The 24,757-nt window shown below is 37.0% G+C and overlaps 1 protein-coding gene across 7 annotated transcripts in view; it reads left to right on the top strand.

The window, feature by feature from the left end:
• Positions 1-24,757, top strand: part of PDE4D (phosphodiesterase 4D) — a 309,694-nt gene that overhangs the window by 182,292 nt on the left and 102,645 nt on the right. The window contains exon 1 of one of the 7 annotated variants that reach the window (XM_041414577.1): positions 1,085-1,381. The exons of 5 other annotated variants lie outside the window; for them this stretch is intronic. In XM_041414577.1, the coding sequence (XP_041270511.1) occupies positions 1,317-1,381 (65 nt within the window). In that variant the 5' untranslated portion in view covers positions 1,085-1,316. Of the gene's footprint in view, positions 1-1,084; positions 1,382-3,703; positions 3,814-24,757 lie in introns of those variants that run through there. One more of the 7 variants, XM_041414581.1, reaches the window with a different exon arrangement.

Genomic DNA, 24,757 nt, shown 5'->3' with positions numbered 1-24,757 from the left:
ATTAATCTTTTTTATCTTTTGATACATAATCTGTTTATCATATTTTCCTTCTATTAGCCAAGTCTATATAAATTTTATAAAAGCAATCTTCACTGCCTGCTTTCATTATTAACGTAGATGCACTCCCATCCAAAACAATGTACTGCAACACTTGTAGAGATTGCAAAGGAATGGCTATTAAGCTTGCAAACACTTGTTCAGCAATAAATTTGTTCTTTCAGTTTAAAACCAATTCTAACACTGTTCAGAGCATTTTCAAAAATTTATAAATTAAAAAATACAATCCCTATTTTGTTTTCTGCATTTCCCCCTCCTTTAATGCTGAAATTGCCAAATATATCAACATAGGAATTAACTCCCAAAGCTTTTATGATAATTTTTTTTACCAGAAAAATAAATAAATAAATGCAATATTTTTTAGTACTGCATAAACTATTAATGTAATTATTATAACAGGAAAAGATATCTGCAGTACAGCAGAAAGGATGTCATGTTGTAATTCTCAACTCAGGTATTTTGTCCTTCAGTGATTAATAACAATCACTATCTGTATGTGTGTTGACTTTAACAGTCAACAAGGAATTTAATTTTTACTTAACTTCCCCCCAGTGTTCTGAATACCTTTCAGACAGGGAATGCTTTCTGGTTTGTGAAGTTAGATAATAATACTTTTTCACAGTATCTAAGCAAGTGTTAGGACAAAGAGAAAGGGAAGGATTTCATTTCTGGGTAAGGGTTTTAGTCGATTTGGAATGAAAAAAACCTTTGTTCCTTTCTTTACTCCACAGAGACTAATTTATCTAGCATGTCTGTAAGTGGAATTTCTTAGCAAACTCAGAAATGTTACTGTAACTTACATTCATCCTTTCCTTTCATTTATCAACCAGAAGTATTGTTTCTTTTCTTTTTTTTCCTTTTTTTTTTTTTTTTTTTAATGTTATTGACCTTTAAACCTGTTGTTATCAAACTGAAAGAAAGAGATAGGGACTCTTTTCAGCTGCCTTCATTCTCATGTGACCTGAAGGGAGAATAGGTTCAAAATAGACTAGTTCCTCCCAGGGCAACACAAGACAGAGGAGAAAAGCACTGTCATTTCCGAACAGCACAGTGCTAGAGTAAACTCAGCATGAAAAAGGAAGGAGTTACAGCATGTTAGAATTCTTCCACCACAGCCTGGATTTTTACACAAGACGGATTTGGAGGGTGTTAAAAAGCAGAAGATTTAAAAAAATACTTTGAAATGGAGTACTTTAAGAATGAGCTTTTTAAGGACAACTGATGTCTGACTGCTAGTAATACTGAAGGAATTTTTCAAAATGAGCATTGTTATGAAGCCAAGATCCCGATCTACCAGCTCCTTAAGGACTGCCGACGCAATGTGGTAATGTGGTTCGCTTGTTTCTTTCAGGCTCTCCATTATGACACACAGATATGTCCCAAGAAAGTCACAGGCTTTAATTTTGATTTGATAGGTATTGCATGGTTATTGAACATGTTCAGCTGCTGAGTTGCACAATTATTAGTAAGGAACAAAATTATGTAGCTTTTTGTTGTAAAATGCAGTGTATGTAATTTTTAAAAAGAGAACAGTTTTCGTACATTTTTTAACATGTTACACAGATTTTACCCATTCAGCAGTTGGGTCCAATCCTTACAGTTAGGTATGCTGCCTAAAAATCTTCCGTACACTTATTTCAGTAAGAGAAATCATAACACAAAGCTTGCATTTCTGGAGACTGGAGAGTGAAATGAAGTTATAGGTTGTGTGAGCTATTTTGGGATGCTTACATGTAGCTTTGCTGCATAAATAGACTGACTGGTAGAGATGTGACCTAAGAAGCAGCAGACTTTGTAGCAGCATGTGTGAGACTGTGCTGTGTTATGCTTCATGTGTTTCCCCTGCTCTCTGAGGCTTAGACGAGTAGAAGTAGTCTGTGATATTGATCTGTCTGTACAATTTTCTTGAATATTTTTCAGTTATTAATCAGCAAGGCTTTGTCTTTTGAATAATTATTTTTCTTTATGCTTTTTAAGCATCACTTCATGCTTTTTAAAACTTGGTAGACACTGACAGCACAGCTTTCTATGAAGTATGAGAAATAAATTCCATTTACTCAATGTGTCCCACATTTTGTTCTTCTCTCTGTCTTAGTAAAGCCACCATAATTTTAATAAACACATAATAGACTAATATGTAACATAGCTATATGTTACATATATAAAAGATGTATTTTAAAATATAGCTTTTTTAATATATAAATGGCTGATGTGTTACTGAGGATAGACTAGTGACTAAATACAGTTCTTTGTGAGGATATACATCCAGTTAATTGAATATTAGCCTTATAAAACTTTTGTGTTTCAAATAGTTTTGGCTCTGAGCTAAAACCATGTGAGGATTACTGTTAAAGGAGTTAGATATCTTCCAGTTATCTTTTACTGAAACCATTTTGTAGTAAAAGGAAATTAAACAAGTATACTTCTCAATCTAAAGAGTAGTCCTAGCTGTTCTCAGAAAGTGCTAAGGCAGAGTTCTGCTGAAATAAATGCAGTAAGTAGTATCTTTATGTCTTTATTAAAATTCAATGCTATGTTGGTAAACTAAATACTGCTAATGTGCTGCATTCTGTGGGGTGTCTCCAAGGAAGTGAGCTAAAACATACATACCTTAGCTATTACGTACAACTGTGCAAATAAATCAGGACCTCTGATTAAGTTTTTTCCTTTTTCTTTTTTTTTTTTTTTTTTTTTTTTTTTGGTTGTTGACTGCCTCCATTAATTCTTGCAGGAAAAAAAAAAAGTAGTTTAAAAGAAAAAAAAAAATCCTTGTAACTAATAGTTGCAGGCTAATTTGAGCACCAAGTATTCTGTCTGAAATACCTTCCTGCCTCCCTTTTGTTGCTGTGGCCTTTAGTCATAGCGCTAATCTGATATCTGAGAATACCTGTTCTGCTGGTTGTACGCTGGGAGTCCTCTGCTACCCTGCTGTTTGGGAACACGACCTGAGCTCAGAGGCGGCTCTCAGGGAGACACTTGAAGGCTGCTGGAGAGGGTACATGCTGTTCTGCAGCGCTGTGGAGCAAAGCCAGGCAGGCCCTGTCCCAACCAGAGGGAAAATGGAGTGCGGAGATAAGAGAGGACGGGAGGGAAGTGCTGCCTGCCCACACCGAGCCCAGCTGCTGCTGCCTGCGGGGAGGGGGCAGCTGGGCCCGGCCCACCCTGCCACGCTGCCCGCCAGCCGCCTTCAAGCTGGGCCTGAGCGGGACCGGCCTCCAAAGCGTCCGCTTGGCTTTGCTTCGTCTGCATTGCTGCCTGAATCTGTGCGCTTGCACCCGTGGGTCAGCACCGTCCTGCAGTTCTCTAGGAGAGAGTAACAACAATATAGTCTTGCCAGAATATTAATGCTTAGGGACAAATTAAATCAGGGTTACATCAGAAGCACTGGTAGGTGTTCAGGCCAGAAGACAGGAAAAGCATAATTATCCTTGTTGAATCTCTTGATATAGTGATCCCACTCTATGTGAGGGGAGCAGGAGTGCCTGGGAGGAAGGAGAAGATGGGTCTCAAGAACACAGGGACTTGACTGACAGGACTGTTTTAAAGTGTGGATACCCTTCTTGCAAGGGCTTGAGAAAAAATGATCCCAGATTTCCTCTACCATTTCTCATGTGAATAAAGTTCCTGTGAAGATCAGAAATTGGGCTGCCAACACACAGAGGCCAGTGAAAGGACAGAAGAGATGTAAACATAAGACAGAGAAACCTCTGCTCTTGGTGCCCTGAAATCAGACTCCCTCTTTGTCCAAAAGATACAGTAAGTTCAATGTAAAAGCATATGTGTGGTAAAAGCATGAAATTCTTTTCAGTATCAACATTAGAAAGCAATCAAAGGGTACCCCAGCTGACTTGGAGCACGTTCAGGTGAGCCTGGGCTGCGCTGATGCCTCCCCTTTAAAGCTGCATGGGCTGGGGATGGCTGCTGTTTACTGTGATGGTAGGGACTGAAGGCAAACCTTCTCTTTCCTTTGTGGCTTGTTAAATTTATTCTGATGTTATGGTGACTGAAGTAAAAGCAGATGGTTGGTATTTATACAGAACAAGAAATTGATATATAAGGGTTATTACCTGTTATGTTATTGCTGCTCAGTTCTACCACCCATTCCCACTCATTCCTCAATTCAGGGTGTGATTGTGAAGTATAGTTTTATATCATAAATCCTCTGGAGAATAATCTAGAAGGGATAAATGTTTGTGCAGGCTTTTCAACTAAGACAATTGATGTGTCTTTTTATTCCAGAGAAGAAATAACAAGGAAGTAAAGAAATCACAGTGAATGAAACTTTGCCTGAGACAGCCACATGATAATTTTCTCGACTATTTGATAATAATTTGTAATAATTTAAATTAATAATAACTTTTGATAATTTTGAATATTAAAAAAATTTATTTGGAAGAACTTAATTAATATTTTGGAAATTTAAATGAGAAGTTGAGAATGCTTGCTTGATGGCAAGTCAAGCAAGCAGCCTCATTTTTGGACAGACTACAACCTACTGCCTGGAAATTGTGCAGCTGATCAGACTTTAGAACTGCCTTTGTTTTTCATTATATATATTTAACTAGCCAAAAGAGCTATAAGCCTCTGGAGTATTGTCAGCTTTTTTCCACAATTCTTTCTGCATTATGTGACTAGAGATATGTGTTTACTTTGTGAATTGGCATTACCAGCTTTTCTTTTGCTTTTGTAATATTGGCCAGTTCAGGCTTTTTTGGGTTTTGGAACTTAGGGTAGGTTGACCTGCAAAAGGCACAGCCTGTCTAGTCACCCAGAGAGCAGAGGTCTTCAACAATTCAGTCTGTGGTATTATGTAAAACAAAGCACCTGCTCTTATTTAGCTCTAGAAGTGAGTGATATTGCTTGTCTGCAATATGATGGAAATTACTGAGCGATGTTGTCAAATATGGATTTATCAGTCTATGACATATTTATAGATAAGTGGGGCAAAACTGATCTCTTGTATGGACTTTTCCTGACCTTTAATATGTTAGAAGAAGGATGCTAAGTAAAATTTTACTGAATGGAGACAGCAAAATTGTTGTGGCTTGACATCAGTGAAGAGCGTTGTTTCTGGGGCAGAAGAGCTATAACAAACAAACAAACAGACATTCAGCTATGCTGACCTCAGGTAGGTGCACTGCTCTCCTGACTTAAAGGTACCGTGAAGTGGAACTCTGGAATAAGTGTGACCCAGCCTTTTGGGAGCCCTGTCTGACAGGAGGAAGCTGTGGCAACATCACACTACTTTGGAACTAGCCATCCCAAAACAATTCAGTTCTTTGATTAATCCCTTGGTGCTAGCAAACCTATTGCCATTACAAAGATGATGAATATATTCAATAAATGATACTGAATGAGTCATATACATCCAGGTTATTATTATCAGACCTGTATTTAAAGTTAGCTGCTGACTTCCAGGACGGGAATCCCACTGCTGGTGAGATCAACATGAAAACCCGGGTAGTTCTTGAAGGAATCCTTGTCTACGGGGCAGAGAATGTTAACGTAGGCAAAAGTAGGTGTGAACAATATTAGCAGCATTCATATCACTTAGCTGCTAAAGGGTTAAGGCTTTTTATTTCTGTGTTGGGTGAATTTCTTTTTCTCTAGAGTATTATGATTGTCTCTGTGAGGCATTGCTGGTGATATTACTTGTCCCTTGTTGCCATATCTTATAAAACTGCTCTTAAACCACAGAGGATTGGGATCTCACATAATATCCGACCGCACTTTTAGTAGCTGAAGGTATTGACTAGAGTGCTCTGGGAAAGTTCAGTGCAAGCTGCACAACATTCAAACTCATAGGTAGGGATTGAAGTACAAATATCAACGTAAAATTGTGAGATTTCTGTTGAGGAAAGCCTGGAAGCTATAGATATAGTCTTTCGTACATGAAGTCTGACTTTGATGGACTTCATAGGTGAATTCATTAGGAAAAATAGGCTTTCATAAGCAGCATGGGCCTCAAATCTAGACAACCATAGAAATTCATGGTGGTATATATACTTTTATTTATTATTCAGTGCTAGTAAGAAAGTCTGCAAAGTCAGTTTGACACTGTTTTCCAGAGTGGGACATGTTAAAAAGTGTTATTTTTACAAATGAAAGGGAAAAATTGCAGTTTTGTCAACAAAGTTGTGATGGATTTTGAAATTATCAAGTAGTCTATTTTCTAACAGAATAAGACAAGTCCTAATGGGCCTGGCCAATAGTCTTCCTAACCTAGTATTCTGTCATCACCTGTAACAACAGGAATACCTAATCTCTGTCCAATTTCTGCAGTCCATCATGTCTTCCAGCATTTACTGGTGTTGTATAGGGATGTTACAGGGTTCACCATGGCCTTCTCTTTTACAGATCATCTGTGTACCTGTTTGCCTAATGCCTTTTCTGAATTTGCCAATAAACTGTCTTCCCCTGCAGCCCTCTGACAACTTTTCACCTATGTAGGAAAGCCACTTTCTTTAGTGTGCTTTAAGATGAGTTCTGTCATTGCAGCATTTCATGAAAGAGTCTGCATTCACTTATCCAACAGCTTCATGATTCTGTGATGTTCACTTATGACCTCCTCAGCCTTTTCTTGTAGACATGGAAAAGTTGTGTTTTCCTTCTTGTGTTTCCCTAAACAGGCTGCTGCCCCATCCCTTGATCATTTTAGCTCCCATTCATTGTATTTCCTCAAAGACAACTGTGTCCTTTAAATACAAAGACCAAGGCAGGCATTACCCAAGATGTGAACATAGCAATGTTCTCAGACAGTTTTTTTTTCTCAGCACCTTTGTGAATGTCCAGTATGCTGTTAGTCTTTTTTACTGCCATTTCAGATTGAGCTATATTTTTATATGATTTTTACTGGGGTTTTTTAGCTGCTTTTTTGGCATGTTCCCATCTCTTTGTAGAGCAGAAGAATTAGAGTTGCCATCATAAAATCCAGTTACTTTAACATTAATATGAGAAGAACTCCTTATTAGAATAACAAATGTGGTTTTTTTAAAAATAAACAAACATTGGAAATCATGCCAAAGAGAACAAATTGCAAAGTGTGACTCCAGCAAAGAAAGGCACTTTCTCCAAGATACTTTGTTTGAAGCTACATCCAGATTAATTTATTTGAAATTCTTTCTCCACCACACACAACCACACCATTTAGTTCTCTGCAACTCATTTGAGTGTACTAACACTTTCAGTTTTCCTGAAAATACAATCTTGTCTTTACAGCACAGTTTTCACACCTTGTCCTTGAGCACATCTGGTATGTTATGAGCTTGTGGACAAAGCTCTGTTCAAATCTAACAACCATGAGGCCCAGTAAAGATGTGACATTTCGGTGTCTGTCCCTAATGTGAAATAAGGGAGAGGACAGCAAGTTCCATGGGGAATTCACTTGACAGCTCAGCTGAATGACCAAAAGCCCATTTACAGCTGGTTCAAGTGAGGATATAAGGTAGTCCCAACCTGGATCAATGTTGAGATACCATGATGGAAGTCTTCTCCCTTGCCTTCCATTACGCCATGTCTGAACCAATGTTTTGCATCTAATTCCACACTGAGGGGTTATCTTTCTTCCTACCTTGTATTCTGAGAAGCACAGTTATAGTGTAAAGCATAACAGGTGGGATTCAGCTGATCTAGACAGATTTTTATCATACCTTGTTAGTAACCTTTTGGTGGAAAGAAATACTTGCTCTCTATGATGTCTCTGTGACATATTTTAGATGCCTGGCTCAGAAAAAGAGGTACTCTTGATGTCAATGATTTTATCAGCCTAAGAACCACTCAACAAAAAGTAATACACATATATGAAATCTAACTTCTATGTGGACACCTGCAGTATGCATATATAGACAGATTAATAATTTCTTATGCAACTAACTCAGCTTATGCTGAATACATGCTTTAATATTTAGTAGTTTTGCTATTATCTTACAATATAAGGGGAAGATTCACATAAAATAAGGGAAGTCCAGTATGGAATAGGAAGAGTTAGAACACAACAGCAAGAATAAATCAACTGCTTAGGCTAAATATAGTATTGGAAGAGCTTTGCAGTCAAAGTGAGGTCAATTCACAACCATGAAATCACTAAGCAGTGATGTCATCATTCCAATGACAGTACAAATTACTTAATCTCATTATTGTGATTCCCATCAGATTTCAGCTATGGTGGTTTCTAATTCAGAATAACATGCACTACAGCATGTTTCTTACCTCACATTACACAACCAGAAGTAGATTTCTGCACTCCTTTATTTGGTACCATTGCTGATACAGTGAAGATGAGGGCATTAATGACTTAGGTGCATAGTACAATATTATATGACATTTTAAATATTTTTTCTTTCATCAAAAATTATGAAAGCTTTTCAGATCTATGATGTATAAAATGACAGAACAGTTTCAGAAACTAAATGGCAGAAACAGATTTGTTCATCTGACCTCATTTTCAAGGATTTGAGAGGCACAGAGAACTCATTACTTGAATTTGTTGCTTCTCTATTTCATTTGCAATTTTTATAACAGCACTTTTTGATGCCTTTATGAGTATACCCAAATACTAATACACTCAAAACCTCATGCACTAATTAAAAAATCATTTTCTCTATAGTTATTCAAGAAATACTTTTCCCCTTCTGTCAAAATGTTAAGCACTAAAAAAAAAGAAAGATGATTGCTTCAGAAACATTAAAAACGTCATTTTTCTTTGTCAGATCTTTCAAAATAAATCCAGCACAGAGCAGTTTTTAAAAAAATCATTCTTGTAGCTCCATTGTGCTTTGTTTCAATTTAGTAATTTAAAATCATTATTCAAATAAACCATTTGAATAAAAATTTAGCTTAGACTAGAAAATAAAGAATTTATTTTTATGAAAAAAAGCTTTCAGTATTTCTGAAATTTATCCTTAAATTTCTCTTAATAATTGTAAACTTTTTGTGGTTTTTTTTTTTAAGTTTCAATTTTGGGATAGTTATATCAGTTATCTAAATTTTGAAGAACTTCGCATATGCAGTTATGTAATAACCTACTGAGAAAATCTCTCTATGGTGTGTACCCCAAACAATTTTCATAGAAAGGACACAAATGCTACATTCCTACAGTACAACACATGGCAAAGAGTTGCATGCTGGCGCTTGCTGTACTGCCCTGGGAGCTGGTGGGATGCTGCTGTAGCAAGGCCAGCGAACCCTCTGACACTGTGACAGGCTGCTTGTGGAACCCCAGTGACTAATTCCACGTGGTGTTGTGCCACACGTCATAGCTGCTGCCAGCATCCAGCCCTGCACACATCAGGGCAGATTGCTTTTAGGAAATTCTTTCCAAGAGGTATATATTGAGAAGTAAGCAGCCACTCACTATGAAAGCTTCTTGGGTGCTGCTGCCCTGAAGAGTCCCCTACACGAGATCAGTTATATAAGATTATCTTCTTCTCAGAGCTTTATATTCATAATCATCTTTATTTTCTCAGACGTTTCCACATTTAGTAGTTTTAAGCTTGTGAGCTTGCTTTCACTTGATATGCGGTCTTTCCTTGACTTAATATTTCTTTTTCTCTTGTCCTAGCCCTCCATATATGCCTTACTATTGGGTTCTGACATTAACTAGTTTATCTTTTCCTCCTCCCATTTGCATGCACATTTTCGGTCCGAGTTTCCAGCTGAGTTAGAAATAGCTTTTGCCATATGAATGCCATTAAAATTTACCTTTGCAAGACTGCCAGAAAACTGTTCGTTTCATACTGTTAACTTCACTTAATGAAAAAAAATACTGGTTTCAATTTTAGCCTTCAAAACTTCCAGATATAAAATAGGTATTTTTATGTCTAAAACTGAGCAATTGCGTTACTGCAGCTTCCATCCTTCCTAGTTCAACACCTCCTATATTGTTTGACACCCTTATTGCCATACCATGAACACAGATATGTTCATATCAGTTTAATCCTTTTAGTATATTTGCACCTTAGATGTGTGATGCCTGTAATGTTGGTCAAAAGTCCTTTCATGGAAACGTGCATATCTACTTGAAATATGTAATCAATATTATACAGTATAACTTACACTTTCTTCGTTGTATTTTCCAAGTGTGTCCAGTGAACACACAGTTTTCTTTACCTCTCACAAGTTGTATATCTTCACATTCATTGTGAGAAGCCAGTGTGTTAAAGCCTGCACTCCTTATGTTCTATAAGACCAAGTGAAGTGCATCACATTTCCAGAAGTGAACCTCTCGGTCTTACTAGTATTTATTCTTGCTGATTTTCATTGCATGCCATCCTGAGGTGTCTGAATTAAACCCTATGCATAAATACCTTTTTGCTTTTCCTGATTCTAACTTTTTTTCAGTCAAATATTTTTCTTTCATAAAAATCTTTCTTTCACCAATCTTCTATTTTGTTCTCAGTATAGCTCAGGTAATGTTTATGCGCTCAAGTCTAATAGTCACACAACATTCTCAGCTCTCACATGTAAAAATTAAAGAAAATGATTATAGAAAATATTGTAAATTTCACAAATTACAAGGTGAGGAAAAGATCTGTTGCTTTTAAAATCTTACCATTTTAAGACAATCTCTTCACCATGTTGACTATTCTTGCATAGTCAACATGGGAATTTGTATAAGTCCGGAGGGCTGTTCAGAAAATCAGAAATGACATCCTAATATAAACAGATGCTCCCAGATTTCCTTTGAGCTCTCTCCCCAGGGACTTCTGGGGAGCCTGACTTAAAAACCCTGTTTTTTCAAGCTTTGCCTTGGGAAAAAAAAAAAAAAAGTGACTTTTTGGGTATATTTACTTCTTGTTCTTGATTAATATGTATATTTACTTTGCATGTTTTGCATAAAGATTGTGTGATAATGCTTTTATCTGTTGGTGTTGAAGTGCACACAGGAAAAAGGAAATACAAAGGAAGGACATTTCATAGACTGAAATGCTGTTTCACAGATGCTGGATAGATTTTGTCCAGTTTCTGTGTACAGTTTTGAATTATTTTTCATCTGTTAGATCTGAAACTACATAAAAAAATGTTGGCAGATATAGCCCCATTTTGTGGAGAGAAATATGATTAAGTAAAGGTGAAGATTTAAAAGTCAGCAGGCCTGTGCTTTAGTAAGAGTGTGAGACTTCTACTTAAGCTCCCTCTGATAGACCCAATGAGGGTAAAATGTAACATATTTGTCTATGAAAATTTCAGGCCAGGAAAGAACAGCAGTAGCATCAGTACCTCAGCTGGTATATGTTTTGGTAGTACTCATCAGCGGATGTTTCTTAGTGGCAGAGGCCATATTAGTCCCTTGTTGCACTCCTTGCATACTTATTTTGGCTACCAAACACATGGAGTTGTCATGAGAAGTTCAGCAGTGGAAAGGGAGAAAACCCCAGCATATGTTCTTACTGGCTGTAAATTGAACTAAGGCCATGAAGGGATCCCTTGCTGATGCTGAAGCCTGAAGACCCTTTTCCCACCCACTTTCATTGTAGCACAACCAAACCATTTTACTGATGTGAAAGCAATTAAAAATGTAGAAACACTGTTCCATTTGAGCATGCTTCTGTAATTTAGAGTAGGCAGCTAGGTTGAAAGGAGCATTAACGGAGATGCTGTTACGGCTTCCAAATGAATTTCGTGTTTTCTTTATGTAATCCTCAATTTTACATTACTTTAGTCTTAAAATACTGAATTCTGAAATTAAAATATATTAACTAAAATAATTTGTTTTCCTACTATTCTTTTTATCTCTTGACGTCATCCAACCGCCTGGGCATGAAACAATTCATGTAATTGAACAGGTTGCAGTTTCAAATATACCCTGCTCAATCCTAGAGTCTTGTTTACTTGGGAACAACTGTTCATTTAAATGGAAAAAAAAATCTACACTATAAACTAAGTAAATGCTTATTTACAGCAGCAGACAATTGGGTTTTGATAGCTTTTCGTTCCTGGATCATATTATTTCTCTTGTTCCATCCTTTTCTAAATTTCTTTATGTTTATTCATGATTTAATACCCACTCTTTCACAATTTAATTTTTCAGAGATTCTGAAAAAGTCAAACCAGTCCTGATTGTGTTCTATCAACATAACAGGGCTGAAAGGAGAATTGGGTGTGTGTCAGGAACTACTGTGATTAGTTTCTGACCAGACTGAATAACAATGATGTTTCGCTGACTTCTTTTCTGCCTTTAGTCTGCAGTAAAACCTCTGCATGAATAAGATAATGAGATAGTAGATGTGTGCCTTTCCTGTGATAAGGGAAAAAGCATTCTGGTCAAGTCACTCCGGCTGTTCTTTGGTTTGTGTCTTTGATGGGGAATATTTTGGCTCTGTCTTTCCTTTCATAACGTTTGCCTAGTGTGCAGCTCATGATACACCAAAACCTGCACTGTAAGTATCCCCATACCTCCAAAGTTTCAGTATTACTTCTCAGTGCCCATTTCTATAACTGCTCTATTAGTTCTAGAAGACAGTCAGTGTCCAAAGAGGGGAGTAGATTGTTACCTTCACCCTCTTTTAGTATACTTAAATCCTGATTTGTTTTGTCTGCCTTAAGTTGCTGACAGTTCAAAATATATTTCACAATAGAAAGAAATCTGTGATTTAGAACCCAAAGACAGTAAAGCTGTGTACCAGCCTGTTACCACTGTTACCTGTTATTACAGGAAATCCTGGTGATAAGAATCTTTCCTTTTTACCCACACGTAGAGGAAATCTGTCAAGAATCAAGGAATAACTGACACAGGGTGTGAAGGGGAGGGGATTGCAGTATTCGAGGGGAAATATACACAGCATAAGAGGTCTTTTGAAAGTTAGAGTATTTTGAAAGGCATGAGAAGATAATACAGGAATCAAAGTCAATGGGACCCCTTGGTCTAAATTTGCTGATCATCAGTGGTAGGCACTAACATTGCATAATTAATTACTTTTCAAAAGTTCAACCTATTCTATGTCAGTTCTCAAGCAAACTGTTAGATAACCTTCATTTAATGAGCTGGAAAATGATGCTGGCTGGCTCAGTGATATTGAAGCTGTGCCCTTTGCAGCCCAGTCTGCAAAAGCTTGTTTTTTGATTTATTCTCTAGGGAACACTGGCCAAGCTAATCTCTGTTTTGGTTTTTGTTTTAATGTCCCTTTTGACATTAGTCAAGACATGATAGTGGCCTCAGTGCCATCTGGTCTGAACTCCATGCTGTTAAGGAAAGATCTATTCTTGCCTAGGTTTCAGTATGACCAAAATGACTGTTTAGGTTTGGTGCCATGTAGAGTCCAGGACATTTGAGAAAACATATTGACTCAGTTGATATTGGCACAGGCACTGTTTTTATGCTTGGTAACACTGTGATTAGTGACTTAATTGCTAACATATGTTTTCCATTCTTTAAGGGTCAGAGACGTGAGCTGGGAAAACATTAGGAATCACTCTTTGAACCCCTAGTGGAGGCGTCAGCCTTCATAAACTCCCAGCATTTGTGGCAACTCAAATACCACAATTGCCTATTAAAAGGATTTTTTCTCTTACAACTGTGATCCTGTTATCAGTCAGTTTGTAACTCATTTTCTTGTTGTTACAAACATGCACAGAGAGCCCTTTCCAATGAATCTGAATTTCACCTGTAGAGATCTGCATTTCCATAAAGCCATAGCACCTTAGAATGGTTTGTGTTGGAAGACACCTTAAAGATCATCTGTCTGCAACCTCCTTGTCATGGGCAGACACACCTTTCCTCCGCTAGGTCAGGTGACTGACAGCCCCATCCAGCAGAGCCCTGAAGACTTCCAGGGATGAAATTAACATGCCTGGGTTTAGGCCTTACTCATATTTATCAGCAGTGCCACAGTTTTTCTTTGATTCACAGACAGTAATTACATTTGCATTTTTGGCAAGCAGGATGTTCACAGCTGTGAAGCAATGTATTTTTCTCCTTGGAATATCCATTCTTGAAAAAGGCTGGAAATGAATAACTAGGAAATGATATTTTGTAAAGCCATCACAGCTTTTCATCTTGTCCAAACAGCTTTTCCACTACAGAAAGACTGCCCTCCCCCACAGTTTCTCCCATGTTAGTAAGATGACCATATGACTTTGTTACTGATATTGCGCATTTATAACTTTCTCACAATTTTTTATTTCAAAATTAAAATATTGCTTTGTATTCATGCCGTTAGTATGGCTTGTGTATCATTACATGGGTTTAGGTGGATGGGAAGAATGCATTTTTCAGTAGCTCCTCAGAATGTTTTGCTTCATCACCTAAAACTGATTGATTTCCCAACCAGTAGTTATGTTCGTATTGGTTCTTGGTACTAGAAATAGAAGTTCTGTATGATTCATTGTAAGTGAAAGCAAAACACTGTATCTTTTTTAACATTCAGATAGACCAGCTGCTCTCTCTCAATTTTTCTTTTTTTTCTATTTGAGGTATTGAGCATGGTAATATTTGGGCTTTTACTTCAAAATAAAATTTTATTTTAGTTTAAATACTTGTTGGCAACTGGAAATCTAGAATCAAAACTTGAAGAGTTAGTTTTCAGGAACTTTCCAGTTGCTTTCAAAAATCATCAGAAGAGACCACTTAAATAAAATAATAATAAAATTGTGATAATAATTTATATTTCAATCCGGTGGGTGTTGGGTTTTTTGGGTTTAGGTTTTGGTTGTTTGTTTTTTTTTTGTTTTGTTTTGTTTTTTTTTGGTTTTTTTTTTTTTTTTTCTAGAGAAGAAAATCTAAGGGCTATCAGCTCAGAATGTACTTTTGCTCACTTGCACATCCCTTCACTCGAATCTTTAATATGAAGTATTGATAAATATAATTTCATTTGCTGCAGATAGATATTTCCTAAAAGAGATGAGCTTGCTTAAAGGATCCTTTATTTTTTCTTCTCCATACATGTCCAGTCCATTCCCCTTTTGTGTTCTGCTCCTCTTTTTTAAGTGTGTGAATCTTGTCAAGGATTTTACCATACAAATACCGGTAAAAATGATTTTGAGAGCAGACTTCTGAAACTCTTTGACCTTGCTATCTCTGTGTGGCTCAGAACAAGCATCTGGTTTCAGAGTTACTTTCTAGTTCATTTGATGTTAAATTAGCCTCAGACACTGTATTCATTGATGGTAAATTAAAGGACCCATTTCCTGAAATTTAGCTTTGCAGAACGAGGTCTAGTACAATATTTTTTATTGCAGGTGCTTGGAAAATAAATTAAATCCAGCTTCCCATAAAGGATAGAATATAGAGACAATCACAAGCATTACTGCATAATGTAATAGTTCTTGAAGATTTAAATGATACAGATATTCCCGTAATTGTTTATTTCACCTTCTCACATGCCAGGGAATGGTAAGAACTTTAATATTTGAACTATAAGCAAAAATTCTCTGCCTTACCTCTCTTCTTTAAATGCTCATTGAGGAATTTCTTCTGTTTTAATCAAACATGTAATTTTTCCAGCATGTTACCCCTTAAATTTTACAAAATCCACGAATACTCTGAAAATTTGTGCTTACTAAACTGCACTTCTATGTTGACACTGAAGTTCATTAGCAAAAACTGTATTTACTGAATGCTGCTTCTTCATGCCTTGAAGTCACATATAAATTTTTTTTCTGTTTTCATTGCCTTAACTATTAACACTCATGGAAAAACTTCAGAGGAAAATAGTACACAAACCTGCTATCTTTTTTAATAGTCTGTGTTTCTCATGGATAGACAAAAATGTCTGTGGGCAAAAAGCCATGGCTGTGAGGGGTAAATAAAGAGTAGTGTGGGAAGATATGCACTGACAAGGCTTCCTTAATGCAAAACTGTGAAATTCCCAGGAGGAATACTTGCCCATAACCTGTCCTGGCAGGGCTGTGTAGTAGGATATTCTAAGCACATATTTAGCCACTGACTGGTTTTTCTCCTTTGCACTTCAGTAATGTTTCATCTGGTGCATTAATTGTCCATTTAACTTTTTTTTTTAAATTTATTTAGTCCTTTACTGTTCTGAAAAAATACCCAAACCCAAACAAAACAAACAAACCACTTAATTCTATATGAAAAGAGAATTCAGAATAGTTTTCTTTGTCTTATATTTGCCCAACTACTGCATGGTGGGGCAAAAAATAAAACCACATCCTTAAAAAATCGAATCAGCTTCTCACCTGAAGTGATAAAGATTTTCTTCTTTGTTTGCTAATTTTTTTTCATAATATTTCTTATAATAAATATTTGGTGAAGAGTGTTTTTTTGTTTTGTTCGCTGGTGGTTTATTTTATTGTCTTTTATTTTCCTGTATTTTTTTCTCCATTATTCCCTTTTTTACATGGAAATGTTGCAAGAATACCTGTTCTAATGTCTTTCTCTGCTGCATTTCTATGGAGGGGATCTTGAAAAGCACATGTACCAAAACAAGCAAATAAACTAGTCCTCTACTCTTCCTATTCCTTCACAGGTTTTCTAGAGGAAAACTGGTTTTTCTACAGGAAAATCAGTAAATTTCTAAATTTTTAAAAATTTCTAAATTTTAAAAAAATGTAATTTTTTTAAAGATTCTAATTTTCTATGAGGAAAACCAGTAAAATTCTAAATTTCTCATTTCCTCACCTGTATCTGCTTTTGATACGTCCTTAAAAAAACAGTGTTTCTGATACTTCTCTTGTTGCTAGTCCAAAACTCCTACTACCAAATTAAAACTCCCACTACTAAAATTAACTGGTATTAATTTTAGGTGGCATGTAAGTTGTTATTTGTTTTGTTTTGTTTGTTTCTTAAGATTCAGAACTCTTGGCTCTCTACAAAGTTTGCAGGTAGTGAAATGTAAGCCCAGAAGAGGATAAAATGATTCAGTCAGGATGACTCACCCAGCGAGAGAACAGGTTTTTGTATCCTCTTATTCTACTTTACTCCCACAAAAGAAACAAATGCAACAAAGGATATCCTGATAGTCTCTCCTTCAGCTGCCTGGGCCCCTCTTCCTGTCTGCTTAGGGTTTCTCCTTGGGAGTGCCAGGCTGTGGGTGGGTTTTTCGGCAGGCCGTGGGGCAGGCGCGGTGATGGACGGAGCGAGGCAGGGCTCCGGGCACCCCAGCCGAGCTCCGCTGAACGGCACTGCTCCAAAAGGAGCTTTTACTCGGATAAATTGCCAGTTCTCCTGGGAACGCCTCACAGGATGAAATAGCAAGATGTCAGGGCAAAATAGTCGAAGAGGTTGTTCCAAAAGCAACAATGTTAAACTGGCATTTTTTCATCTTTAGGAACTGATGAGAGATAGTGGACTTTCTCCTCGCTCTCTTGGATTGTGCATTTTGTAATGTTTCCTGAGTGATATAATCACCTCCTTGGCGCCAGCAATTATGGCGTGTCCTATCCCAATTTTAGTAATGACATCAGGATCAAGAAAATAGACTTCTGGAATCTAGTTGCCTGACAACTCCTAGTCAGTTGACTGACTTTTTTGCACTAAGTCAAGTCAATCATGCACAACTTTTCCTGGTAACAGGAAATTTCATTATGCAAAAAAACTGCCCTTATGCTTTTGATTTTTTTTCTATTTGTAAACATATGTCATATTAATCATTTTGTCTCAAGAAACTCTATAGTTCAGTTGTTATGATTTGTCCAGAATTTTGAATGATTTTGTTAGTTTAAACATACATTATTTTGGAGTTTGGGGAAGAGCTTGTGGAAAGGGTGAGAAAAGGCAGGACATTTTGCCCCATGGAGGAATGCAGCAGATGAGTTGTTACAGCAGGGAAGATGGTTGATGGAGAAAACCAGTAGAAAGCAATCATCTCCCCTCCCAAATTTTTAGTGCCAATTGGAGCGTGAAACTTATTCTATGGAGTTGGTTTGTTCTTACAGATAATTCTGTAAGTGATGAGAAATTTTTGACTGGCCTTGATAGATCTACAGATATATATTTCTGCATTGTACTAGACTGAGTTGTAAGTTTTAGTAGAATGATTTGGTCTTGATCTATGAGAAGAATTTCACAGAAGATTTTGTTTTGCAAAACACAGTGATTTTTAACAGCTTTGGCTTGCCATGTCAGTCACATTTATTAAAAAAAAATTTTTCAGCTACTCTTTTAATTAACTGCATATAATCTACATGTAGGTTTATTTAATATTGTAAAAAAATGCCTTGCTACAAGCAATGTAAATTGGCATTTCTGTTACCACATTCCTTCACTGAGAAAGACTCATTTCTTTGATGAGGCATGCTTAGCTTAGCACTGTGTGTGGCATCTGAAGACTGTAGCAACCAGTGTTGGAGGTTTTTCTCTCATTTCTAGTTAATTTTTTAATAGTCCTTGAACATTTTTAGACTCTTGTTTTTTTTAGATATTTTAACAAATGTGAGTTGTATAATATGTGTAGTAACTTCACACCTCGTAATATTTTCTTTGTTTTATTAATACATAAAACACTAAGTGTATAGCTCTCTAGGTTTTGTTTTGTCACATTTTCTTTCAGAATCCAACAGTCATTTACTCAATAGAGATCTTACAGTGACTGGTAGAAACAGACAATATAGGAGCACTAGAGATTGTAACAAGAACATGCTTATATTACGGTAGTAGTTAATGAAAATAAGACTGTGAATGAAGTGTTCCAATGATCTCGAGGATGAGCAGAAGATGAAGTTAATCAAACATGTATTGTAGCCAATATGGAATGTGTTCTTCATCTATGTACTAATTTTTAGAAGGCAAACCTGCAACACTGCATTTGAAGTCAGATTTCTGATGGTCTGCCATTAAGAGCTGTTGGTAGTGCTACAGCAGGCTGAAATAGAAAACTGGAGATAAGCAATAGTAAATGTAAGGGTCTTCAACATGTGCTCAAATGTAAATACAATAAACTGATATAGATGTTACTATGACTGAAAAGTCAAGCGTAAAAGCCAAGATTGCATTTGACTTTGGAACTTTGGTTTAGTCCCGAGCATAAATATTTTTATACTTTTCCTATGTAGTTCTATGTTATTTTTACTTCACTGAGAACTCAAAACAAATGCAGGTCAATTAATGACATATTCAGTATTTTATAATTTTCTTGCTTCTCATTATATGGTCACATGCTTTATTGACAATGTGCTGTTCATATGTGTTGTAAAAGCAGCTCCAGTGCTTTCATTAGTTTTTCTGTGCTGCTCACCATAAGACACTTTACTGTTTCTCACAGATGATAAATTAATTTTCAACTCATCCTTGTGATAGAAGGAATTGCATCATCCTTACTTAGTAGGTATTAAACCACAGAGATTAAAGTGAAAGTATTACCTAGCTCAAACATTCAAAATGCGTTGTCCAGGACTTTGTTTTTTTTTTTTTTTTATCTCCGTGGCATGGAATTACTCTTGTATTCAGAGCATTTTTCAATGAAACAGTGAGGAAATGATGAGGGGCTGGGTTATAAGGGACATGTAGCACTTCTGCTTGCTTCTTCTTACCCTCTTCCATTGGCATTCACTTTTAGCACTCCCAGAGAGAGAGTAGTGGATCTGATGGACCTTTGTGCCATCCTGAACAGTAGCTGCTCAGAGGTTCTGAGTTAATCTGTGTTGGTGAGTGCTGATGGCTTAAGCATATGGATACCTCAAGAAGGAAAAATACTTGACTAGTGATGCATGATGAACCAGTCCCTTGGTGTAAGTGACTCGTTCATTATCAGGTGCTTTGCAGCTTGAGCAATTGTTTCCAGTTCCTGATAATAAAATCACTCTTTGGTCAGTACCTATCTTCTGTGGTGAAAGACACAAACTCCCCCCCCAACAGGAGCTTCTTCCTCAGAGTCCTCTGAGACTCTGGGTAAGACAGGAGATTTTAAAAAAAACCAAACCACTTCAGACTTTTTCAATAATGCTGACACATGAGGTGATAGACTTAAGCTTGGCCTATACTTACAGCTTCTTGAAATTTATGAAAAGGTTCACAGAATCTGTACAAAACCACAACATTTTGTAGACACTTCGCTAAACCCTCCTTTGTACAACAAAATATGAGTCACTAGAGTATCTCACAAAACAGTTCCCATGTCTTAAATATGAAAAAATATCATTTTCTCTGTCACTTTCTATCAACAGTTAACCCTCTTTCCATCTTAAAAACTTGGAAAGAAAATTGCAGCACAGAATTTAGTAATTTAGCAACAAGAAAACACAATTCTATACAGTGGAACACCAATCAGCCCTCCTAGGTAATATAATTAGGCATTATATTAATACATTTAGCATTAAAATAATCTAAAAATCTGGAAAAACAAGACCCAAATGATTCATTTTTGTAGATTATAATTTGCTTTGGACTATTGACATGAATTGTCTTTGACATTACACACACTCAGCAAATGTGCTCAGGGTCTAATGCAAGTGTAAGTGTGTATGCACAAGATAATTCATCTCAGAAATCTTCCAAGGTTAGCTCCTGAACTTGTTACCCTTTCAAGTTTGTTGCCTGAATGTGGCAAAGAACTTCCAGAACTTAAATCACTACATATACCTTAATACATTTGGTAAAAGTCTAGGGAAGATGAAGAGAAAAAATTAGCATATTTGGTAAACTAAATACAAATATACAGCATAAAATAAAAATAATTCAATATAAAAAAGAATAGAAACCAAAAAAAAAATCCAATACCCAAAATTTAAAGAATTGAAATGAACTGAAGTAGAAAGGATGAAACAATTTTGCTAAACCAAATTAGAAAAATTTTAGAACTCTGGAGGTCTTAATGCCTTGAGCTTTCACCCTTTACAAAATATATAGCTTGCCTTCAATGATAATTACTATTAACACATCTCAACACAAATTCTTGTGGAAGTAGAATTTGTTTGTGATTAATTACCAGCAATTACTTATTGCAATGAGAAAAAAGCTACAATGGTGTGAGGGGAAAAAAAAGTTTCCTGTCAAATATAATTATGTGTCCCTTATCTAAAACTTTCATTGTCATGGGCAATCTAGAACAATTCATAAAGAAATAACTGCAATTTCTTATCTAGCTGTCTCCTGTCCACTCTCCTCTGAAGCTTGCCTTGATTTCATGTTGATATTTATGTGTGCACATTGTACTGTGCACAAAACAAATCATCTTCTATGTGCAAGTTCCTGTCATTTAGGCTTTAGAGCTTCTTCTCTTTGGGCCTTTTTATCCACAACTCTTATCCATTTTCTTCAATGCACAATTTCTGAAGAAATTGTTCCTTAAGGTCAGTTGTGCAAAGATTTAATAATTATGAATTAAGTGATGCTGAAGATTGCAGGTCCTCTTGTCATAATAGTCACATCTCCTGGCTCACTGGATCTCTTTCTGAGAAGGACCTGGGCATTTTTGAATGAGTCCAGAGAAGGCCACAAACAAGATCAGAGGGCTGGAACACCTCTCCTAGGGGCATGGGCTGAGAGAGCTGAGTTTGTTCAGCTTGGAGAAGAGAAGGGAGACTTAGAACACCAGGGAGACATTAGAACACCTTCCGGTACCTGATGGGGACCTACAACACCCAAGGGAGACATTTTATGAGAGAATGTACTGACAAGAGACAAGGTAATGGCTTTAAGATGAAGAAGGATAAGTTTAGATTAAATGTTAGAAAGAAACTCCTCATTCTGAGGATGGTAGACCTCTGGAACAGGTTGCCCAGAAATCTTGTGAATGCCCCATGCCTGGAAGTGTTCAAGGTCAGGTTGGATGGAGATCTAAAAAACCTGATCTGGTGGAAGGTGTATTCCTTCTCATGGCAGGTGGGCTGAAACGAGATCATTTTTTGATCACTTCCAAACCAAATCAATCTATAGTTCTATCATTCTGTGCTGTATTTCCTGGTATGGGGAGATAGCATGAAGTAACCACGACCGCTTTGGCCTGCCACCTTCTGTCACAGGTACTCCTTGCAAAAGGTCTTTGCCACTAATCACAGGGTAGGTGTAACCATATCTTCTGTGACCTAGTATTTATCACCATTGGTGCTGTATATGATGATGTTTCAGAAAGATATGTTTTGCTGGGAAGGTTCCTAATGCATATTAGTGTTATGCCTTGGAATGTTTTTACCCATTATATGGACTCTGTTTTCATCAGTACTGAAGGGTTTAAATATATTTAAATACTATAGGTCTGGGAAACTCCCTGTTTTCCTACATTTGCTTTATCATACCAGTAATTAATAAAGAATATAAGCAATTTAATTGCTTTTGATAAAGGCATTTGACTGTATTCACAGAAAGAGGAGGCTGAGCTCTTTCAGTGCATGGAATTTTCCGTCTGTAGCACAAGTTTGGTTTTCAACCATGTTCTTCTAATATCTTGGGAAACTGCCTTTTAACTAGAGTTAGGAAATATGCTTGGTGAATGGTGTGTATTTTTATTAATTGAAAAATTAATAAATGCTTATGCATTTTTATATGCTTTGAAATTTTATTCTACTACATTTAAAATAAAATAAAATTAATCGCACTCTGTATTACAGTAAACTCATGCCATATGGTCACACTCGAGTTGGTTTTGTACCCCAGCATCCAAATACTGCCCAAAAGTAGTAGTGCAGAAAAAGAAGTTGGTATATTTGGATCAAAACTCACCCTGGAAAGAAAAACAATTTTTATTGAACTTGAATAAACTCGGTAAAGTCACTTTTAAAAAAAGATCTGAAGATAGTTCTGTATTTATGCCATCCAGAGGAACCTAAACAGGCCGAAGAAGCAGGGGCATGGGAATCTTATGAAGAGTTTGGTGAGACCAAGTGCAAGGTGCTGGACTTGGGTCAGGGTAACACCTGAGGGGATGAACAGATCAAGAGCAGCTCCAGGGAGAAGGACTTATGGACTTATGAGGCTGGACATGACCCAGGCTGGACATGACCCAGCCAGGGGCACTCCCAGCCCAGAGAGCCACACGTGTCCTGGGCTGCACCCAGAGCAGTGTGGGCAGCAGGGCCAGGGAGGGGATTCTGCCCCTCTGCTCTGCTCTGCTGAGAGCCCACCTGCAGGGCTGCAGCAGCTCTGGGGCCCAGCACAGGAAGGACATGGACCTGCTGGAGCGAGTCCAGAGGAGGCCACAAAGTTGATGAGAGGGATAGAGCACCTCTCCTATTAGGAAATACTAAGAGAGTTAGGTTTGTACAGCCTGGAAAAGAGAAGACTTTGGGGTGGCCTAAATGCAGTCTTCAAGTACCCAAAGGGAATTTACTGGAAGGATGGAGAGAGACCATTCACAAGAGCATATGAATTCACAGGACAAGGGGGAACAGCTTCAAAGTGAAAGAAAGTAGGTTTGGATTAGATATTAGGAAAAAATTCTTTACTGTGAGGGTGGTGAGGCACTGGAACAGGTTGCCCAGGAAAGTTGTGGATTCTCCATCCCTGGGGATCATAGAATCATAAACCCACTTAATGACTTACAGATAGACTGCAATCAAATAATGGCAGTAATAGAATGGAGAACCATCAGTCCAGCTGAGACTGCAATCCTAGAAATGCAGTTAAAGTGTACCTGCAGCAATGGCATATGGGGGTGGCAGGCACCAGCAGGCTTGTGGGGTACTTGGAGCACCCCAGGGCTTGCTACCTAGTCTTTCTCATGTCTGGATCAAGTGGTTCTGTTTTTCAACATTCTTTTTCTCAGATTGCCCAAAATACTTCTAATTCTTCAACACTTTCTGCAGATTTTTTCTCATTCAGATCTCAAGCTGTCACAGATTTTAGCAGAAGCATTGGGAAAAAACAGTTACTGTCTTGGTGGCTTTTTTTGTTATCTAAAAGTAGAAATATTAATCCCCGTAGGTCTATTAGATCAGAAGAATCATACAAAGTGACTTAAATCTAGTAAAAGCATGAACAGATTACCACATTTCTTGGAAATTATTTTTCCTTTCATTTCTCTTGTGGTTCTTGTTTGAATTTTTGTTGTACTAAAATAAGACAGCTATTTCAGCTACAAAGAAACATCAAAACATCAAATCCATGTGATAGGATCTGGAATCTGGCATTCAATTTGAGTATCACATTAGTAGAAAGAAGTTCACTCCCAAGACCAAGTTTAGAGAATGAAACTTTCCAGATAAGGGATGACATTCTCTCTAAGGAAAAAATAAAAAGAATAACAAAGGGAATCCCAGTACAGCTGAGCACAACACACAAGTTGAAGTAATAGGTGCCTTAAAAAAGAGTTTCATGCCAAATGGATAGACCACTGAGTAATAATTAGGAATAATGAGGTGATATTGTGGAAAGCACATCTTCAGCTGAGTACCAGGAAACAATTCAAAGCTAAAGTACCAAAGAAATTAAATAGTCTTCACAGGAAACTTCTTGCTTGGAAACTTCATAACAAAACATGAAGCAGTTTGTTTTGAGAGATTGGATTTCCTGAGATGCTTGCTAGGAAAACATGACGCTGAAGATAAATAGATAGTCAGAGTTCCTTTGTTAACATGTCCGAGTTGACCAGTTCTTACAAACCAGTCTGCTTCATTGTTTTGTCCTACACATCTTCTATTTGTCTGTTTCCTGGGCTTTTAATACTAAGTCTTATAATTTTAGACCTAATATTGGGCCTTGTACACTCAAATGTTTCTAAAAACAGTTAATGCCAAGAGCAAAAGCCAAGTTCTACTGCTAAAAACAAATCACAAAATGCTGTATTTTATTCTTTTGCTGAAATTTTGATACAGGAAAATCTACCCACATCGTTTCTAAATATGGAGTTAATCATAGGGCTTGCTTTCGGAA

The sequence above is a fragment of the Onychostruthus taczanowskii genome, unplaced genomic scaffold, assembly GCF_017590055.1.
Source record: "Onychostruthus taczanowskii isolate IOZ18803 unplaced genomic scaffold, ASM1759005v1 scaffold46, whole genome shotgun sequence".
NCBI lineage: Eukaryota > Metazoa > Chordata > Aves > Passeriformes > Passeridae > Onychostruthus > Onychostruthus taczanowskii.
The sequence above is the reverse complement of the archived record's forward strand: the minus strand, read 5'-3'. Positions and strand labels throughout refer to the sequence as shown.